This window comes from Castanea sativa, chromosome 8 (genome assembly GCF_040712315.1).
Source record: "Castanea sativa cultivar Marrone di Chiusa Pesio chromosome 8, ASM4071231v1".
In the NCBI taxonomy this organism is placed as follows: domain Eukaryota; kingdom Viridiplantae; phylum Streptophyta; class Magnoliopsida; order Fagales; family Fagaceae; genus Castanea; species Castanea sativa.
In genome coordinates this window covers 21,040,179-21,060,164 of record NC_134020.1, presented here as the reverse complement: position 1 = coordinate 21,060,164, position 19,986 = coordinate 21,040,179, and the positions used below count along the sequence as shown (strand labels likewise).

The 19,986-nt window shown below is 39.2% G+C and overlaps 2 protein-coding genes across 3 annotated transcripts; one reads left to right on the top strand and one right to left on the bottom strand.

Moving 5' to 3' along the window:
* Positions 1–8,677: 8,677 nt before the first annotated feature.
* On the top strand, positions 8,678–14,672 carry LOC142607136 (cell division control protein 6 homolog B-like). 2 transcript variants are annotated; one of them, XM_075778561.1, is made up of 17 exons: positions 8,678–8,916; positions 9,028–9,133; positions 9,218–9,438; positions 9,641–9,715; positions 9,790–9,899; positions 10,043–10,149; positions 10,280–10,339; positions 10,875–10,948; positions 11,085–11,135; positions 11,364–11,413; positions 12,057–12,192; positions 12,296–12,385; positions 13,278–13,340; positions 13,440–13,535; positions 13,671–13,760; positions 13,868–13,989; positions 14,415–14,672. In XM_075778561.1, exons 1-16 carry the CDS (start codon positions 8,740–8,742, stop codon positions 13,898–13,900), a joined length of 1,539 nt encoding a protein of 512 aa, XP_075634676.1. In that variant the 5' UTR covers positions 8,678–8,739; the 3' UTR covers positions 13,901–13,989; positions 14,415–14,672. The 2 variants fall into 2 exon arrangements, with proteins under 2 accessions (XP_075634676.1, XP_075634677.1); XM_075778562.1 differs by lacking the exon at positions 14,415–14,672 and having other exon boundaries at positions 13,666–13,760.
* Positions 14,673–16,384: 1,712 nt separating this feature from the next.
* Positions 16,385–19,418, bottom strand: LOC142608116 (large ribosomal subunit protein uL10-like). The gene is made up of 5 exons (XM_075779829.1): positions 19,094–19,418; positions 18,373–18,441; positions 17,289–17,387; positions 16,831–17,223; positions 16,385–16,754 (listed from the first exon to the last, which is right to left on the bottom strand). Exons 1-5 carry the CDS (start codon positions 19,349–19,351, stop codon positions 16,608–16,610), a joined length of 966 nt encoding a protein of 321 aa, XP_075635944.1. The 5' UTR covers positions 19,352–19,418; the 3' UTR covers positions 16,385–16,607.
* Between the last annotated feature and the right edge of the window lie 568 nt (positions 19,419–19,986).

Here is a 19,986-nt window from a genome sequence, read left to right as displayed (position 1 = left end):
CCATCGTTTGTAGCTATGTCTGACCTGGCTTCCAAAGTCTGACGCAAAAGCCAGAATGAGTACCTTGGAATCTGTGTTGCGGCAAGTGAAAGATTGGTAGAATTGGTATAGATCTTTTAAAGAACCTATATGAATTTCTTCCTTTAAGTCACTTGGAATGTCTTGATGAAATCCAAAGCGCCAACTAAATCTGTGGGGGCTATATGCTTCTACAGTGTGTTGGTCTTCACATCGAAATGTCAAGTACCTTGAGCGAAGGCTCATAAAGTAGTCAAACCTCTGGATGGATAAACGATCATTGTCAACGAATGTCTGGTCATAGCTTTTATTAAAAGCAGTCCCGTGCCAAAAGAAGTCGGTGGCAGTTCGTATCTGCTTTCGTGCGGACAATTCACTGAATACAGAGGCAGAACCCACACCGGAGTATTTAGTCATCAAAGGATGGGATAGTTTGGCATGAACGATGCGGTTGCTTCCGAAAAAATGACCTACCCAGGCGTAAACATAATGAATAGCAAAACTAGCTCCAGACTTGCTCGGAGTAGGAGAGCAAGAAATGGTGTTAAGCCCACAATAAATGCTAGCCAGTACTGGGGGAGCAAGGCCAAATGAACGACCATTGGCCATAGAACTAGCAATCTTGAAAGTTCCGGGACAAATGCTATTCAAATCCTTGCTAGGAAAGACAAATATGCATAGCCAACAGGAAAGAAGTGCCGAAAGGTAAGTCTCCTCCTTTAAGTCACCCTCAATTTGAAGATCTACAAAGACCCCGTGTTCTTTATCAGACCATGGTCCAGGCTCATTTATCTCGCCAAAGGGATTCTGACTCTACTTGGGAATGGTTGCCCGTCTCGCTGGCTTTATGGGAGCTGGGTACTTGCTGTTTCCCCTGTACCAAAAAGTAATCCAGCCACGAACACTCACTTTCCCTTGCCTTTTCATCCGATTTTGAAGGTGATGATACGCCACGAAAAGGTAGCGGCAGCTGTGCGGTAGATAGGGTCGTCCTTGGTCATTCGTTCCATCTAGCTTTTGCACATTAGGTACCACTTCATCATAAAAAGCACCTGTGCAAGGAAGTCCGCCAAGAATGGAAAGATCCCATGGTGTGATAGAAATTTCCCCAACTAAGGTGTGGAGGGTATTGGTAGACGGACTTCAACACTCACACAACGCCTTCATGAGATTCTCATCATAATCATATGTGAATAAGGAGGCAAAGATAGCATTGTAAAGGTAGACCACATCAAGGAGGTGCTTACACCGACCAAGCACATCTTCTAGCCAATCCCAATAAAGAAAAAAAATAGGAAAAACCTCCATTCGTGTTAAAGGAAGAATCTCAATTGGCACGTTTTGCAATTATCTCTCGTCCCAAAGTGTGGTACGGCTTTGATTTAGCAACATTTTTGTGATGCGAAGCAAGAAGGGTAACTATCTCCAAATTGGAGCCGCCATCAGAGTGAACAACTTGTGACCATTTCGGCAAATTAAGAGGATAAGAGTTATGGCCCCATCTCTCTGAAAATCTTCCAATTATGGGCGGACGAACAATCAAAGTTGTAGCCTTTGCATCCTTGTCATCTTTCTCCTTACAAATAAACAAGGCTGGTTCTTGCCAGTCTTTGAATCCTTGAAAAAAAGCATCATGATACCTTAAAAAAAAAAAAAGAGTAAATAAATCAATCAATCAAAAAAGTGAAGAATAAATAAACAACAATTAAATAATTTTTAAAAAAAAAATCTCTACACTTGTATTACGTTACTTAGGAGGAGATTATGCTTTGTATAATGCATGCCCCGCATGCCTTTATATAGAAAACTTCTGGGATAGCGAACAAAAAAAAGAAGGAGATTTGGCAAGCCATTAAAATGCTGCCACCAAATAGATATTATTTGAAGACAGATTTTGTAATTCAAAAATGTCAAAAAAACTGTCAGAATAGAGAAGACTAAAATGACAACCAATCCAACAATGCCCGCCATTTCCTCTTCTGAATTTCTAAATCCTCTGACAGGGTGCCACAAAAATCTTCAGAGGACTTCAAACAAACAAAGAATAATGACAAAATCTAACAATGCTTGCTGGCTTCTCTTCCAAATTTCTAAATCATCTGACAAGATGACCCAAAAATCAAACCTTAAGAAAACTAGAGGTTACCCTGAACCTACGTCCTACCTGAGTTTCTACATGCTGTCAGACTGTCAGAACAACCACCGCCAAAATAGACCAAGAGGATTACAGGTCCAACAATGCCAGCGGCTTTCTTTTTCAAACTCGTGGAAATCCAGACCTCATTTCACAAAGCTGAATCCACCAAGATCTTAACCAACAAAAATCGACCAAACCCAAAAATTTCAGGAGCAAACACTCTGCCACGCGCCTCCACGCACCGCCAAAAGACCAAGAGGGTCGCGGCCTACTCCTTCATATTCATACAAACCCAGACTTCATTTCAAGAAAGTGGCATTACCATTCGATCCAGCGGCCCCAGATCGACAAAACCCAAAAATCTCAAGTCCAAAACATGATCCACGTGCCGCCCGAAGTTCAGACGAACGAACACACGCCACCCTCATATTCCACGCGCCTACACGCGCCGATTCATCTTCCCGCGCGCGTCACACGCGCGTGCATGCGCCAGGTGCAATCGGATGACGTCACTGATGACGTCATCCTCCACTAACCGGTTCGAGCCAGACCGACCCGGAAAACCGACCCGAATTCGGACTGCCTAAAAAAAAAAAAAAAAAAAGCTTTGACAAATTGGGACTTTAACTTTGACTTTGACCAAAAAGTCAAAATTTTCAACACGGGCCTATCCCACTCAATTTTTCATGTATATCTAATTTTGAGGTCTGTTTCTTCAATCGAGACTCAAAAATTGCACAACAGTCCAATTTCAAAAAAATTGACTTTTGCACAAATTTTGACCAAAAGTCAAAATTTTTGAGATTGACCTGTCTTGCTCAATTTTTCATGTACTTTCTAATTTTGGGGTCTATTTATTCATTTAAGAATCCAAAATTGCTCAAATAGTGTGATTCTACAACTATTGGCTTTGATGTAAACTTTGACCGAAAATCAAAATGTTTGAGCAAAGCTTGTCCTATCAGGTTTTCCCAAAAATTTTGATTTTGAAATCTAGGTATTTGTTTTGGACTTAGAAACCACCAATCTGACCTACTTCTCCAAAGTACTAGCGGTATCCAAAATTTAAGCTCTTAAGATCATAATTTTAGATCCATCCATTTGGTCTGGATTCCCTCAAAATTATCCTCCAGACTTGATCAAGGCTTCCCTTTCAAAGAACAGATGAACTCTCACAAGTATGTCTCAAAATTGAAATTACATTGGGTCACTACTTCAGCCTACTATTTCCGTCAGTGCCTACCAGTCTCCAACCTAAACATTCTCATTCGGTGCCTACCGTTCTCGTCCACCATTCTCACCAAAAAGTCTCGTCCACCATTCTCAACTACCCAACTACCGTTCTTCATCTCTCCACTATAAATAGAAAGGTCAGATTCACTAAAGCCCATCAAGAAAAAAAAAACACACACACACACACACATACACTGAATCATGAAATGAAGATTTGTTTCTTTCAAATTTTCAAATCCTCCTTCTCACAGCCAGTTCTCACTCTGGCCTCGTCATTCTCAATACCTAGCAACCAAAATCGCTTCATAATCAGTTTGAAATCAACCCCTTCATGGTTTAGTAGTAACCCTTCTCACAACATCATCACTGTTTTAGGATTCAAACAAATTTTGTTTCCTTACATAATGACCACGTTTGTTCATAAAGTTACTCATAACAAGGTCTGCATCGACCTTCCATGCTTCTGTGGAATTGGTTGGCTAGGAAATCCACGTCCAGCAGAGACACCTGTTCCTAAAATCCGGGCTTCCGTAGTCTCTCTTCAACTGTTTGGTCTCCCATCAGAAGCAGTGTTTCGAAACAAATAGCAGCTTGGCTGGTTTCTAAAACCAGGATCACAAGTTAGCTCCATCTTTCATTTGTTGCGCTTTCCCAACAAAGTTGCATTAAATGAAAGTGGTAAAAAGTGTTGGGGTATCCTACAAATTGTCTCCCATCCAACACTTATGATGACCTCCAAGGTACTAGCTCATCAGAAATTAGCCTTTGGTGTCGGCAAATGGTCGCCAAAGCATCATTCCATGTTTCCACCAACGCGGGGTCCAAAGGCCATCGTTGCTGGTACCACAAAACACACTTTCTGGAATTACTCCAACTTAAGATTAGCTTGAAGAATTTCAGAAAATATACTTCTGAAATTACTTCAACTTAATGTCCGTCACTATGGTCCAGTTACACATGCACATTCAATAACTTGCCGTCGGACCTCATTCAGCATGCAGCCAGTCCCACATCCGAAGGTGTACTTCCCAGAGACATCTATGCCAGAAAGTCCCCAACATGCAGGGTCAGGGCCATGGTGTCATATGTTTCACCTATTCACTTTGCTTCATCACCATCTTCTTCACCACCACCACCAGCAAACCCAGAATCCCTTCTGAAATTACCTCAACTTAACCTGAATGATGCAATAACACAAGCACATTCAACCACACTCCCACATGTTCTCTCTATGATCCGAAGTATATCCTTCAAATATTACTTCACCAGAAGTTCTTAAAAATAAGAGGCTAGCTCCAGAGCTCTGCATGTTGTACCCTACCAACATTCTCACATCTTCTCCATCTTCAACACCCTGTGATCGCCACCAACGATCCAAAATACTCTTCTAAAATTACCTCAGCTTAACCTCTACCGAAATGTTTCAATCTTGCAAGTACATCCAACTTCTTACAAATAACTTTCAGCCCTACCAACCCACTCCAAGTACCATTGAACACTCTTTTGAAATTACTTCGACGTAATCTCTGCTGAGAAAACTCGATCACGCGAGTACATTCAAATACTCGCAGACCCCTTCTCGGTCTCATCAAAGTCTTTCATATGGGTGGGTCTACTCTTCTGCAAATACTTCATCCTGTTAAAAACTCCACCACCTTCAGTTATTTCACTAGAAGAGTCAAGTATAAAAATTCATTTTTTTCAAGACTCATTCACTCACCACATTCCAAAACTGTGTGCATGAACGAGTCTCGAGGGGGCATTTATAGAAAGGGAAAATTCCTGACCTATCACAAGCTGACACATCATATTACCAAGTCCACAAAATACAACCAATTACAAAACGCCACGTACTGCTGCTAGGTTTTGCTATCACTATTCAGAAACCAATAGAAGTTTGCCAAGTGTCATTGAAATAAAGGCATGAAACTGCATCAGCAGGTGTAAGCGATGACACAAGCAGCCCTGCATGTGTAAGCAATGACACAAGCGGCCCTGCACGTGTAAGCGATGACACAGGCAATCCAGCACGTGTAAACAATGACATAAGCGGACCAATCAGGCTGTGACATGTGTCACCAATCAGACTCCGCCACGTGTCACTCACCCACCCCTAAACTCCTATAAATAGAAGCCTTCCTAAGACATTTAGGGAGACAGACAGAACACAGAGACAGAAGGAAGAAGATATCTTGAGTTCAAAAATTCAAAAGCTTTGCCGGAATCAAACCCTAAAGCCTCTAAGAATTTCAAGAACTTCAACCTCGAATACGGACAACATTCGAAGCAAAATTATCCAAACAATTTGTCTAGATCTCAAAGGTCACATGAATCAAGCTCAAAAGCCTCCAGAAACCTCAACGAACCACAAATCAGTGAAGCTCTAAGGATTCTAGCCTCTAAAGCCCTGAAGAACTTCCACCACAAACCTTCAGAAAAGAAGAACACACGAAGAACACGAAGAACAAAGAATTTCTAACAAGCTCATAGCTAGAGATTCATTGTAATTCTGTTTCAAAGATCTTCGATCCATTCCTCAACCAAATTAAAGGACATCTTGTGTTCGAATTAAAATCACATCATCACAATTCCAATCAACAAAACTTTCAAGGAGATCGAATCAGAGGATCACTCTTTTGTAATTTCAGAGAATTGTACCATATATTCATCAATACAAATTCACATTCGTGAAACTATTTTACTTGTTTGATTTATTTCGAACTAAGAATTTAGTCGTCTACAGTAGGCCTTTGCTTGTGGCATGCAGAACTTCGATGGAAGGGGAACGAAGTGACAGATGCGGTGAATGGTGAGTCAGTTCAATGGACCAACTCATCGAGTTCGCTGGACACCCGTCCTCTAAAGGTGTTCATCATGAAGTCTATCCATTCCTTCATCATCTGCATCTCCGCGACCATGTGTGGTGGAGCCATGTCTGCAACGGATGGATGCCTTGTATCTTGTCATTCTTGGCTTGTTGGAGCGTTGCTGCCGTCCGGCCCATCTTGGTTCCTTCTATTAGCAATGGTTCCCTCCTTATCCTCCTCTTAAGTGTTGAGCGCTGTGTTCTTTTGGCCCAACTGTTCCTTTAGATCGTGGTTTTGCTTGGTGAGGCGTTCCACGGCTGCAACAAGCGTTTGAACTTGTCTCTCGAGGGTGGTGGTACGTGGTTCGTCCCCTTGATTGTTGGTGGTGGTTGCCATTGAATGAGTAAGTATCATGCAACTCTTTGTTCGGGAAGTAGTAGTATGGCTAACTTCCTTGATTCTCACAGATGGCGCCAATTGATGATACTGAAAATCGTTAGTAAGCTACACGGTCCTTACGTGCTCTAGACAAGGCCTGCACAACACAAAAGAAGAAGACCCTATGAAGAGTACTGGTGTGGTACCAACCAAATACCCTCTGAAGGTCAAGTAGAAAACTTTCACAACTCTAGAGTGCCAAAGTTAGGGTGAATTATGCGTACCTTGATTGGTGAGGGCTTTTGGGTTTTTATAGTAGTGTAGAGTTGACATCCATTCCTTGGTGGAAAAGGTCTTTCCTTGTGGTGAAGATTCTTATTAATGCGCGTATCTTATGAGATTATTTTCTTGTAAAAATCTTCTCGACTAGGGTTATTCATGGGGCACAAGATGTTTCCATATATACCAATTTGTGGAGTCCAAGCAAAGCAATGCTAGACTCGTCATGTTCTTTATCTCGTCAGCTTACGTAGATGCTGTCAGATTTTGAGGCGATATTGTCAGCTTATGGACTTGTCATGCCACTTTTCTTGTACAAGAAGCTGACGAGCTCAGTAAACTCATCAGCTTCTCGTACGCAACGAGTTTATCTTTTGGGAATATCCATATCAAAGGTGAAGATCAAACTAAGGATGACAATTTCTACTCGATTTGTGGGTACTCGGCCTGGCCCTACCCTAATGGGGCGGATTTTACCTGGCTCGATAAAGAATAGGGTTGGGTTTAGGTTGTTTTTTTTTAAAATTGAAGCGGGTCTGGGTCGGGTTTGGGTTTTGGTAAAAACTCGGTTTGAGCCCAGAACCGGACTCGACCCGACCCATTTACAACTTAAGTAAAATTACTAAAATACCTACTTATCTATATATATATATATATATATATCACTTATGTCAAACCCTGATTCATTTGTTTGATATCTCTAAGCTCCAGCCGCCTCTCTCAGTGTTCTCACCTCACTCTCAATAACTCTCTGTCTCATTTCCTCTCAAGCCACCCCACATGGTCTCACCCAGTTTGGCAGTTACCCTCACCCTCACTCTTATTCACTCATCGACCCACCCTGACCTTCACTCTCATCACGTGGTGGTTGCTATCTACCAAGGAGAATCACGAAGGTTAGATCGGAGAGAGATGTGTGAGGTTTAGGCCGTGACAGGTAGAGAGGCCCACCGCCGATCATCGGAGATCTTGGTCGTCTGAGATAGAGAGAGGCCAAGTAAGAGTCCGAGATTGGAGATAGAGCCTTGGTGGACCAAGTTCTCCAATATTTTTTTTTGGGTTCATGTCCTCTCTCAAATCTAAGTTTCTGTTTGTGATTTTGTGAATCTATGTTTGTGAATCTGTGTTTGTGAATTTATGTTTGTAATTTTTTTTTAAAGATTGTATGGCACAACAATGGCGAACACAACGATGCCGTTGAGTTCTTCTTCAGGTCTCGTGGCATTCAGCCTCTCTTCAGAAAATATATGGTGGATTTTATGTGTTTATGTCAAATACAAAATACAAAAAAGACAATGCCAGAAACTTTTTCAATATTTCGTTATGCTTTTATATGTATATATTTGAAAATCTCATTACTTAAACACAAACACAACCATATTTTGTATGTGTATGCTGTTGAGTTCAAATTTTTTTTTTTTTTTTTGTTGGGCCACAATTTGGGCCACCATTGGGCCTAAATCTAGTTGGGCTAAACGGGGCCCAGCGGGGTGGGTCTAGACTTCAAAAAAACCCGTTTAATAATCGGGTCGGGTTCGGATTGAGGATCAGGTCCGGGCATTAAAAAACTCGGTCCGAATCCGACCCGCTGTCATTCCTCACCGAACTAATGATTTACCACCCAAAAAAAAAAAAAAAAAAAATCCAGGCTGACGGGGCAGACACGTGAACAAGTGACAGCCCGCGTTATTCAGGAGCGCGCCCAAGAGTTTAAAATCCAGCTAATATATCTGGCGCGAAACGAAATTCTTACGTTCACAGTTTCCCGCTAAAAAACAACAGTTATATTTCTCCAACATCTGGTTTTATTTTACTTATCCCCCATTCCCCAACCCCACTTCTCCAAAACCTTTCGATCCAATCCCCAACCCTCTGAAACTCCTAACAATGCCTGCCATCATGGCCGTCAAACCCGACTCCGCCCGATCCAACCCCGACTCCACTCCCCAGAAGCGGAGACTCAGATCCGATACCACTGCGGCGCCGGATAGCCCCATTTCCACTCCGGTCAAATGGAAATCTCCTCGCACCTGCACCACTTCCAGCCCAAAGACTCCCATATCTGTGAGTTCTGTGGTTCTATTCTTATTTTATAAACGACTTGTCGTTTTCCTTTTCCATATGTGAATTCATCTTTCTTTATTTTTAATTTGCTTAATTTGTGATTAATTGTAGAGAGTTGAGAGAGATTGCAGTGAAAATATTACGAAATCTCACAAATCTCCAATCAAGAAATTGTCCGATTCTTTAACTCCCACAAAACAGAAATGGAATCCCCTAGGCAAGTTTAATTCTTTCTTTCTTTCTTTCTTTAATTTATTAGGTGGAGCTTGTTTGATTTTAATTCGGGCTTTTGAATTTATAGATTCCGAGCAGATGAAGGCGGTTAAGGAGGCAGTGCACGTGTCGACCGCACCGCCTAACATTGTGTGCCGTGAAGGAGAACAGAAGAGGGTATTGGAGTTTTGCCAGGCGTGTGTAGAGCAAGAGAAGGCTGGGAGTTTATACGTGTGTGGGTGTCCGGGGACCGGCAAATCTTTGTCGATGGAGAAAGTGAAACAACTCTTGTTTCATTGGGCTAATGAGGTACAACCCATTTCCTCTATTTCTTTGTTTTGAAATGTCAATTATGCTTTGATTTGCTTTGTTAATGTCAATTCAGATCATTTACGTTTATTATTAATTGCATGATGTATTTAATAGTCGCGTGTCTTGTTTAAATCATTTGATGATTTGTGTGATAAAATGTAATCAGGTTGTAATATAGCGGTTTTGTTGTTTTTGTCAGGCGGGACATCAGCAACCGAATGTGTTAACCATAAATTGTACTTCACTAGCAAAAACATCAGATATTTTCAGCAAGGTATTGATCAAACGGTGTAGCTTGCTATTGACTATTGAATAGCAAATTTGCTTAATGGGTATTTGGCTTTGCAGATATTGGGTGAAAGCCAACCGCGAAAGAAAATTAATGGTGCTACCTCTCCCTTGCAACATTTGCAGAACTTGTACTCTCAAAAGCCCCAGCCATCTGGCATGAAGATGATGTAAGATATTGAATTTCAATGTAGGAGTTGATTTGTGGACTAAAACATGATATTAGCTGGATCTCTATATGGTATTGGTTCACTTTGTTGCTTATTCACAGATGTGTGGTTGGTTTTATTCATGTGGTGTTCACTTTCGATAGGCTGATGATTGCTGATGAGTTGGACTATTTGATTACTAAGGACCGGGCCGTTCTTCATGATCTTTTCATGCTTACAACACTCCCCTTCTCCAGATGTATATTGATAGGTACTGTTCCTAGTAAATGTGTTATTAGTATTTTGACAAGATTGTTCTGCCTTTCACGAGATTAATCAGATTTCAATTTCTATGCCTCGAATGCATAAGTGAACTTCTCATATCATCTTTGCTTTTGCAGGAATAGCTAATGCCATAGACCTAGCAGATCGTTTTCTTCCAAAACTTCAGTCATTAAATTGTGAGTTTTGTACTTGCTTTCAATTTTTGTTTTGGCTAAGTTGTACTTGCTTTCATTTATTAGTTTTATCTAAGACTTAGAAAACTTCTTTTGTCTGGTTTGAGCATTCTAGTGATGGTCTTTTATTATTATTATTATTTTTCCAGAACAAGCCTTTATTCCTTCATATAACTTCACAGACTTCCCGAATATTTTAACAACTTTGGCTGCCCCTTGGTTATACCGTTTCATTATAACTGCGTTGACGTAAATCTTTTACTAATTTTAATGCAATTTACTGATCAGTTGCCTTAAAAACTCTAATTTTCATTTTATTGATCTTCATGTCTTGCCCTGGTCTTTTCTGGGGATGCAATTGTTCACTGTTAATGCTTATAGTTCTTGATAATAGGCTGGCCGTGGCCTGTACCAGGCCTCCAATCTCCACCAAAATATTGGCTACAAATATGAATTGCGTAATAAGAGATGTCAGCTTTCCTATAGTTCTGAAACATAACTTATTTGTAATTCCTCCAACTACTCTTTTTTGTGCCAGGCAAACCTATGGTAGTAACTTTTCGGGCCTACTCTAAAGATCAAATCCTCAAGATACTTCATGAGAGGCTAATGGTAAGTTCTATGCTTCAGTTATACCTCCCAGCAAGCTAGTGGTATTCACTTATAATTTTAATTTTGTTGAAAAGAATCAGACTTCTCTAGGGTGAGGAAAAATGAATTAGTAATTATAGTTACTCTGCTCCAACAGGAACTTCCTTATACTGTCTTTCAACCTCAAGCATTGGAACTCTGTGCCAGGGTGAGTGCACCATGATTTACCTTCTGCTATGTTCTGATGCATCATCTTTGCTCTTCTTTGCTTCACCTCGTTATTTATTAATACATTTTGTTTTAACCATCACATCTGGACAGTACCTGATGATTGACTCATGATTTCCCCCACACCCTTTCTGCTAAGAATGATGCATTACTTTCCCATCAAAGTAGTTAAAGCACATAACTGATCTTGACTATATGAAATTCTCAGAAAGTTGCTGCTGCATCTGGAGATATGCGAAAAGCTCTTTGTGTTTGCAGGTCAGTGCTCTGACAATTGTTGTCCTTAGTTTTGCTACTACGAATTGGTAGTCAAGTATCAGATTCTGACTTTGTTGCTTTCCAACTTGACAAAATTGGTTAACTGGAATAGGGGTTGGCAGTCTAGTTCAAAGTTTAAATGCTAAAAATAAAATAATTGGAAGAGGAGAAAAAATAAGCAGTGTTACTTCAATTAAGGAAGAAAACCCTAAAGCTTGTGCCATAATCATTTGAAAGGTGGTATTGGACATCACACTCATTTATAAGAGGTGGCAGGTCCTATGTTTTCTTGGTCTTGCCATGTTGCCACTGCCACATCTTGCACTTGCTCTTTTCATTTTAAACCTATTTTGCCTTGAACTTCACAGGGCTTGAAATGGCCACATGGTGCATTTTTCATGGTCTTTATGCAGTTGGATAATGCTTGACAAGATGTTAGGTTTTTAAGTGAATAGGGAATTTCAGTCTTTTGCTTGCCTACCTTATTACATTTCACACAGTTTGTCACACTATGATGGATATTTAAAGTTTAACTCAAAACAACTTAAAATTGATGTGATACAAATAATAAAATAATCTTTAGCCTTGCTTTGCAGTCTAAAGATTACAAAACTAATGTTATACCTGTTTAACTATAATGCAGGAGTGCAATTGAGATAGTAGAAGCAGAACTTAGAGAATCTAGTAGCAACTTCAGTTCGTCAATAGTAGAGAAAGCATTCCTTGAACAACAGAGAGCTACAGCTCCTGTTTTTTTAGAAAAACAAGAAATAGATGTTGTAAGTTCGTCAATTTTTGACTTCTTAGATATCCGTTATGGAATTCTAAAATTTTTATTTAATTTTTTCCTCACTATCTTAAAGGTTTTGAAACTGGTTTCAGGTGAGGCTTGATCATATGGTTGTTGCTTTGTCAAAGACTTATAAATCACCAATAGTGGATACTATACAATCTCTTCCACAACATCAACAGGTAACTTTGTGCCAGGAGCATGATGTTAACATGGTGTATGATGTATTACAGATTAATATTTGCTTTATCTAGACTATGATGCTTGGCATTAAATATTCCTTACATATCCATCCTTTTACTTCAAGAATAAGAAGACAACTGAGGAAGTGGCCACTACGGGGAATTTTTTTTATAACTAATTATAAGTTGTTAGCTGCTCGATAGATGGTTATTACCCTGACTAGAAGAAAAGAGGCGTCCGAGTTCATTTGGTTTTATTAAAGAACAGATTCCCAGCAGCGAGCATTATAAATTTTTTTTTTCAGAAAATGACAATCCGTCTGCTTGTCTCAAGAGAAGAATAAGGAGTTTTTTCTATGCTTCTCATGTAAAATTATTGATAAAGACCACAAGGACTTGGAATTTTGAAATGCAATCTCTAGATTTTCATGTGCCCTATACCCCTAATGAACTTGTTCCAGGAACAATGAAAAGCAAATTTGATAAAAGCAAATTTGATATTAGGTAGATGGCCAAATAATAGAAATATGGCATCCACCAGAAGTTTGAGGTTTGATAGAAGTTAATAATTCAACAGGCTATATTTGGGATACATTTTACTTTTTCAAAAACTACATTTTCGAGTGACTGGTGAGTTACAAGCTACAACTAATGGAAAGTTTTCTTTCTTTGGCTAACTCTGAAGTAGTTTGAGATCTCAATTGATCTGCAATGCTATAAAGCATGTTTGGTGCATTCAATTGGTGTGTTCTAAGTGCTAATACAAAATACTTGATAATTGATATAATGTTGTTGATGCATAATGTATAGTCACATGCATAAGTGTTATAATTGCAAAAAACACTAAAAACCCAAGTGTTCATATATTTTTCTACACCCAATTTGATTGCAGATTTTACTTTGCTCTGCTGTGAAACTTTTCCGTGGGGGAAAGAAAGATGCAAACGTGGGGGAGGTGTGCTTTCTTACCATTATTATTATTATTTTAATTCAGACTTGATTTGTATATAGCTGCTGAAGTACCTGTTTTCTTAAACTTGCAACCTGGATGCAGCTAAATAAATTTTATATGGAGATCTGCAAATCAGCACTTATCCCACCTGTTGGGATTTTGGAACTTTCAAGCATATGCAGAGTGCTAAGTGACCAGGTAAGATGTCTACCTTCCTTATTATATAGTTCTCTAGTACTGCATGGACCATATTACAAGAGCTTTTATAACATTTTACTATCTTGGAAAAGAAAGGGATGTAACTAAATTTCTAAAGCATAATTTAAAGTGCAGGGGCTTCTCAAACTAGGTCAATCTCGAGAAGATAAATCAAAAAGAGTGACGTTGTGTGTAGATGAAGCAGACATCACTTTTGCGTTGCAGGTTTGGAGACAAATTTTATGTTTCTTATATGATCCACCAATATTTGTTTTTTCTCTACTATTCATTATCTGGGATCATTAATTTACATCTTTATTGATATGAATCAGGGGATCCGATTCTTTCGCAACTGTCTTCAGTAATTGTGCTCCAAAGCATACGTATTTGTGATTCTTCTTAAGCTTGCTAATGGTTGCTTCCTTTTTCCCAGATCACCATTTCAAACAAAAAGGTAGGAAGCCCTTGCTTTTGCAATTTTCCCTAAATGCATGACTACTCATTCGTATCATCTCATTGTTCTCCATATAGATTGGCCAAAAGAATTATTGTCATCTTTCTTCATGATAATAACTACATCAGGTCTTCTATTTTGTTGAGAATTAACTACATGAGGTCTAGTTTCTCTATTCACATTGTGAAATATAATGTTATAGACTTTCTAGTACAGAGAATGAGTTGACCAACTTAATATGGAACTGCCAGTCCTATACAAACTGACCTTTTGATCATAGGTTGGCTAATTTATTTTTCTTAGTGAATTCTCTAGCTAGCCAGGCGTTTTTCTGCCTAAGCACATGAAAATCAGATCAGTCAATATAACTTAAAGATTTTACTTTGCTGCAGTCTAAAGGCTTTTATTCCATTGTGTTGATGCAGATATCAGAGCTTGGCGAACATGATGAAAAAAGCTGCAGGGCTAATTGATTAAAACATAGAGAAACTAAGAACTGAAATGCGCATATATATTTTCCAGCCTAAAGTTGAGCATTGTTTTAGAAAAAAAAAATAAAGAAAAAAAGGAGAAAAAAAAATTCAATACTTGATTTATAAGTTATACATCACTTGTAACTTGACTGTCTTTCAGCAATTGTATTACATTCTTCAACATAAATGTTACTACCAATTGGGTTAGAAGGTGGTGAATGGTGATGTTACTTCCAACCTTTAATACTTTGTCACACAGCACAAGTTAATTAAAGGATGGTCTCTCGCCCTAAAGCTTGCCTTAGCCTAATCTACCCCCATGGCATGCAAACCATAGAGTTTATTGTGTTTCCTAACAATGTACTTTCTCATTTTGCCTCAGACTCGACACCCCCCAACATTCCAAGGTTATAATGTACAGGACATGATTGCCCTGGCAATTACATGTGAAGTAACAGCTCCTATATCTTTTGCCATATCATCCTAATTGCCTCTAGGACAGAGCTGCTTGCCATCTTGGAACATTTTTCTTGCTACTAGCACATCCGCACAGTTTGCCATTGCATGAACTTCCTAGTAATCTTGGTAATTGCCACACCAAGTTTTTGCCACCGACTAGGCACCAGCTCATCACAGGCCTTGCCTATTAAACCTAGCAGCCCATGCACATTGCTCAACGCCAAGACTTTATCCATGCACCACCATATGGAGGGCTTGGCCAATGTTGACGCCACCTCCAAATCTGGTTACGCAACCCACGCAAGACAGCACATTATTGCCATCTTCAACCGGTCCTACTTGGCCATGCAAGGTACAACCTAAAACATGTTTCTAACACAATCCAGCATACCACAAGTTTAGACAGTTCAATCCTGCCTTATTCTTCACATGCAACCTGCCTACAGTCCAACATCTGCCCATGGCCAAGCCCATGTAAGATGTCAATACACTACTCCTGTTACCCACAACACATGCGTGCTTGTAGCTAGCCAAGCACAAGAGCACCACCATGTTGTCCACATAGCAAACCATTTGTGTAGTCATGCACTAGCATAGCCTACTGCTGCCTCAAGGAACCTTTCTCAGTCTACGCATGTCCCCTCATGTAGTTTGTGTGGGTAGAATGGGTGCAAACTGCCACCATAATCAGATGCAGCCAATGCTCAAGGATCAAGGGTCTAACATTAAGAGATGTAAGGATTAGATGTGTTGCATCAATATGTTAATCAAAAGGAGGTCTGACCATTTAGTGCATCAGCGTTGCAGTTACTTATAAACACATCTACTTGTCTTTCTCATAGGATTAAGGACATGGATTAGGACTAAAAGTTAAAATAGATTTTGGACAAAGGGCAATGGTGTTCTTAAATGGTTCAGTGTTCGTTTAGGATGAGGCAATTTTGCCTAGCATTTTAGCTCATTTGCATATACACAACTATACTTTAACCAACTTTATACAAAACATATTTCTCAAAAAAACAAAAAAAGGCCATTATAGAGAATATTAAATCCAAACCAACACGAGAAAAAAGAGAGGTCATCCTTGAGGTTCTTGAAATTTTAACCCCTGAGGGGATGCTTTAACTCACCGTTGAAAACATCTTGCATGACATTAGAATCTCCACTTGCCCAACACTCTAGCGACCAATACGTAAGAATATAGCATTATGATCTTGTAAAGGTTAGATTATAGTACCAAGAATTGAATCCATTTTCAGCAAATATTTGCAAAGCAACAAAGTTCAACCCCATTTGGATCATCCAAGAACTCATATTTTTGTTTTCATTTCCATTTTCTATATCCATCTTTTGTATTGATTTTTTGAATCTTAGAACAAAAAACATTAGAATGTAAATGCCAAAAGATTGTTTTCATATTCTATTTCCATTCTCACATTTTTTGGGTATTAAAAATGAAGATGAGACCAAAAACAAACTCAAACAAGTTTTTCACTAATAGGTCCCACAGAAAACAGGAAAGGAAAGACCCTGTTTTAGAGGAACCAAACATGGCAAAGAAGAGAGGCGGAAACCACGCTTTGGGTTTCGCTCAACTACATGTCTACATATTGCGTGGATTAGATACCAAATATAGGCTAATATTTAGAATCTTCAACCCTAGAGCCTACTGAACCACCAAACAACTCAGTCAAACAAATTGAGAGCCATGTCATCGTCAGAATCTTCTTCCTCTTCAACCTTCTTCTCTTCCACCTTGGCACTGGCATCTGGAGCAGCACCAGAATCAGCAGCTATAACAGGAGCCGCCGCAACAGCAAACTTACTTGGATCCTGCAAATCTTGATCAATCAATCAGTCCAATTCACAGACAACCAGAAATACAAGATAAAATTTTACAAAAACCAACCTTCAAGTATTCCTTCACTTTCTCTGCCTGTGGGAAGGAATACTCTGAAGCTACCGCAACACTCAGGACATTTTTGTATGCATTTATAAACATGTGGGGTGCAGCAGCAAGAGTTGGGTAAGATATAGCCAGTGACAAAGAGGTGACCATGGAAATTCCCGTAGCAAATTTTTCAATGAGATCATCTTCCGTGAGATTAAGCACTTCAGGATCAAACACTGATCCATTATCATACACGGATAGAACAACAAGACCATAGGAGAATGGGCGTATCCCAAGCTTTGCAAGAAGTGCAGCCTCAGAGGAGCCCACCTTGTCACCCTTTTTAATGAGCTCCACTGGGGTAATGATCTCGACAGTACCCTTATTGATCTTAGTAGGTATGTTGAGCACCTGAAAATATACGTGTAAAAATAAAGCAGAAATGGAACTCTGTGGTTGGAAATTTGAAACCAAACCTGAAAGAAGGACGTTTGAGAGGGATCAAGTCCCGTGTTTCCTGGGGGTACAACAACATCAATTGGTGCAACAAGGCCAACGCGAGCTGGAGCTCCCACCTGCTCAGGTTGAATAAGTCAAGAGAGATCTCTAATTCTTACTAATAAAGAAAGAGAAATAGATATCACCAAGATTTCAAGTAAGAACTTCATTAAAGTACACAACCAATGCATCCGTTTAACTCACTCACGCATAGTAAAATGAGGATTACAGGCCATAATTGAAACATAATAATTCAACCCCTAAGTCCTCTTATCTACTCTGTTGCTTCATAGCTCTCTGAAGTTGAGTAGGCCTAAGATTCCAACTCAATCAAAACTAAGTATAAAAATACAAAAATAAATCAAATTATATATAATAATACAATGAAAGTTTTTTACTTTTTGTTGACTTTTAATGCTAACACAAGATGAAGGGATGAAAGATTTAGGTCCCGTTTGGTAGAGCATTTTAAACATATATTTTCAGTTTTTAAATAACATTACACACATTTTCACACACATTTTCACTCACACGTATTTCAAAAAACTACAAATAACATTACTCAAACTCCTCTATCAAACGGATCCTTAATTCCATATAGTCTTTCAAACATCCACTGTACTCATGCCTTTTGGCCCCTAAAAAATTCTAGTACCACACCCTTAGCCACAACATTGGCCACAACTCGCCCATGTGGTGAGTTGTGGTTGGTGGAGGGGTGACCCACTATCACCTTTTCACCAACCACAACTCGCCACATGGGCGAGTTGTGGCCAAGGGTGTGATACTAGAAGTGCTCTTTGGCCCCTATTCAAAACTTCTTTCTCATTTTTGAAAGCTCACATGGTGAGTTGTGAGAAATAGAGAAGTGGACCCATGGATCCATTAATTTTTCTTCACAACTCGCCACAAATTCAAAAATATTTAATACAAACAATATGTTAATCAATAAATTGGATTCCAATAGGTTATCAACTCAAAATGTGACAACAACTACCACAACAAGCTTGAATTACAGAGACAAAAATAATGGATTTAGTGCTATAGCATGAATAACCATACCTTATACTTGCTAATCTCTTCGCTCACTTCCTTCAAATCACCCTTGGTGAAGACCAACCCCACATTACCCTATTTCAAAATGAATCACCACATTAAATCAATACAGATAAACATTAAATCAATACAGATAAACATATCAGGCATAAAACAGAAATAGCGAACCATAATCACCTTTAAAAACATATAAATTGAAGGTCACGTAACCATAACCATTCTTAATTCTTTTAGGCTGATAATAACATTGGGAAAAAAGAAAGTTCCTAAATTTTTAAATCTAAAGAGTCACATTCTTTAGATTTTCAAAATTTGAAGCTTTAGATTTTCAAATTTTGAAGCTCAGCCAAACATTACTGAGTCCCAAATAAAAATTCCATAAAAAGAAAATCTAAGATCCAACATTCTCGTTTGTCTAGTTCTAGTCTCAAAAACCCTTGATCAAAATTTCTCTCCAAAACCAAAACCGAAAATGAAATAAATATATATATATATATATATATATATTCGGAAAAATCTTACATTTCCCACATTCATCACATAAACAGAAATGAATTCCACAAGCTTAACGTTTTTCCTTCTTAAACCCATTTACTTCTGACCCAGATGACGAAAAACCGTATAAACAAAAACCCATTTATCATCTTCTTTTCCCCCGCACTTTCTCACCAACCAAACAGATCCACAAAATATATATTAAAAAGAAGGAAAAGGGAAAGAATGATACCACCAAAAGAGGAACGAGGTTCATAATGGCCTCGTTGCCAGTGGCCTCGGCATGAAGCTTAACAGAGCGCTTCATCATGGTGTTCTTTCCCATCAAAATGACAGAGTCACCTCGGAGACCCGTCCTTATCTTCTGGAGCTGGTTGGAACCGACATTGTCAGCGTGGACAATCAGAACCTGGGAGTACTGGCTGAGCAAAGTGCATAGTTTCTTGTCGTACAAGACCTTCTTCTCGGACCTAGAGGGCTTCACGGCCATTGCTAACAAAAAACAAAGCAGTCAGAGGAAGAGAGAGAGAGAGAAAAGAAACCCTAGAAGAAAGTACGGGGATGGTTAGGTCTTAGGTGTAACTAGGGTTTTGCATGGTTTATACATATATATAAAAATTCGAGGAGTAGGGAATTTTGGGTGTGGGTTGGGCTTGCTACGGGCCCACAAGATCTCTGTGGTGTGGTCCATATTTGGATCCCGAGACACCAAGTAATTTGTCTTTTTGTGCACACCCACTTTTTAATTTGAAATTTATTCTATTGTCGAACTCAGAGTTTGACCATTTGCATTCAGCTTTGGGCCGTACAAAAATCGCTCTGTCCGTACCTAAGCCGATCACAAAATGTGGTCACCGCACTTCGGCTATGGTGGAGGGGCAAAAATCACACCAGCACACAGTTTGTGGTTCCATTTAAAAACTAAGGCAAAAAATTGCACTACGCTGCACCTCTCTCTCTCTCTCTCGCTCTCTACATAAAATATGTGTGCATGTGTATTTTTTCTTCTTTTTATATGTTGTGTTACATGCTTACATGTTAGATTTGTTTTCTTTTTTGCTAAAACATGTTCTATTTGTTTTAATCTATTTTATTTGCTTACAAGTTGTATTTGTATAGTTTACG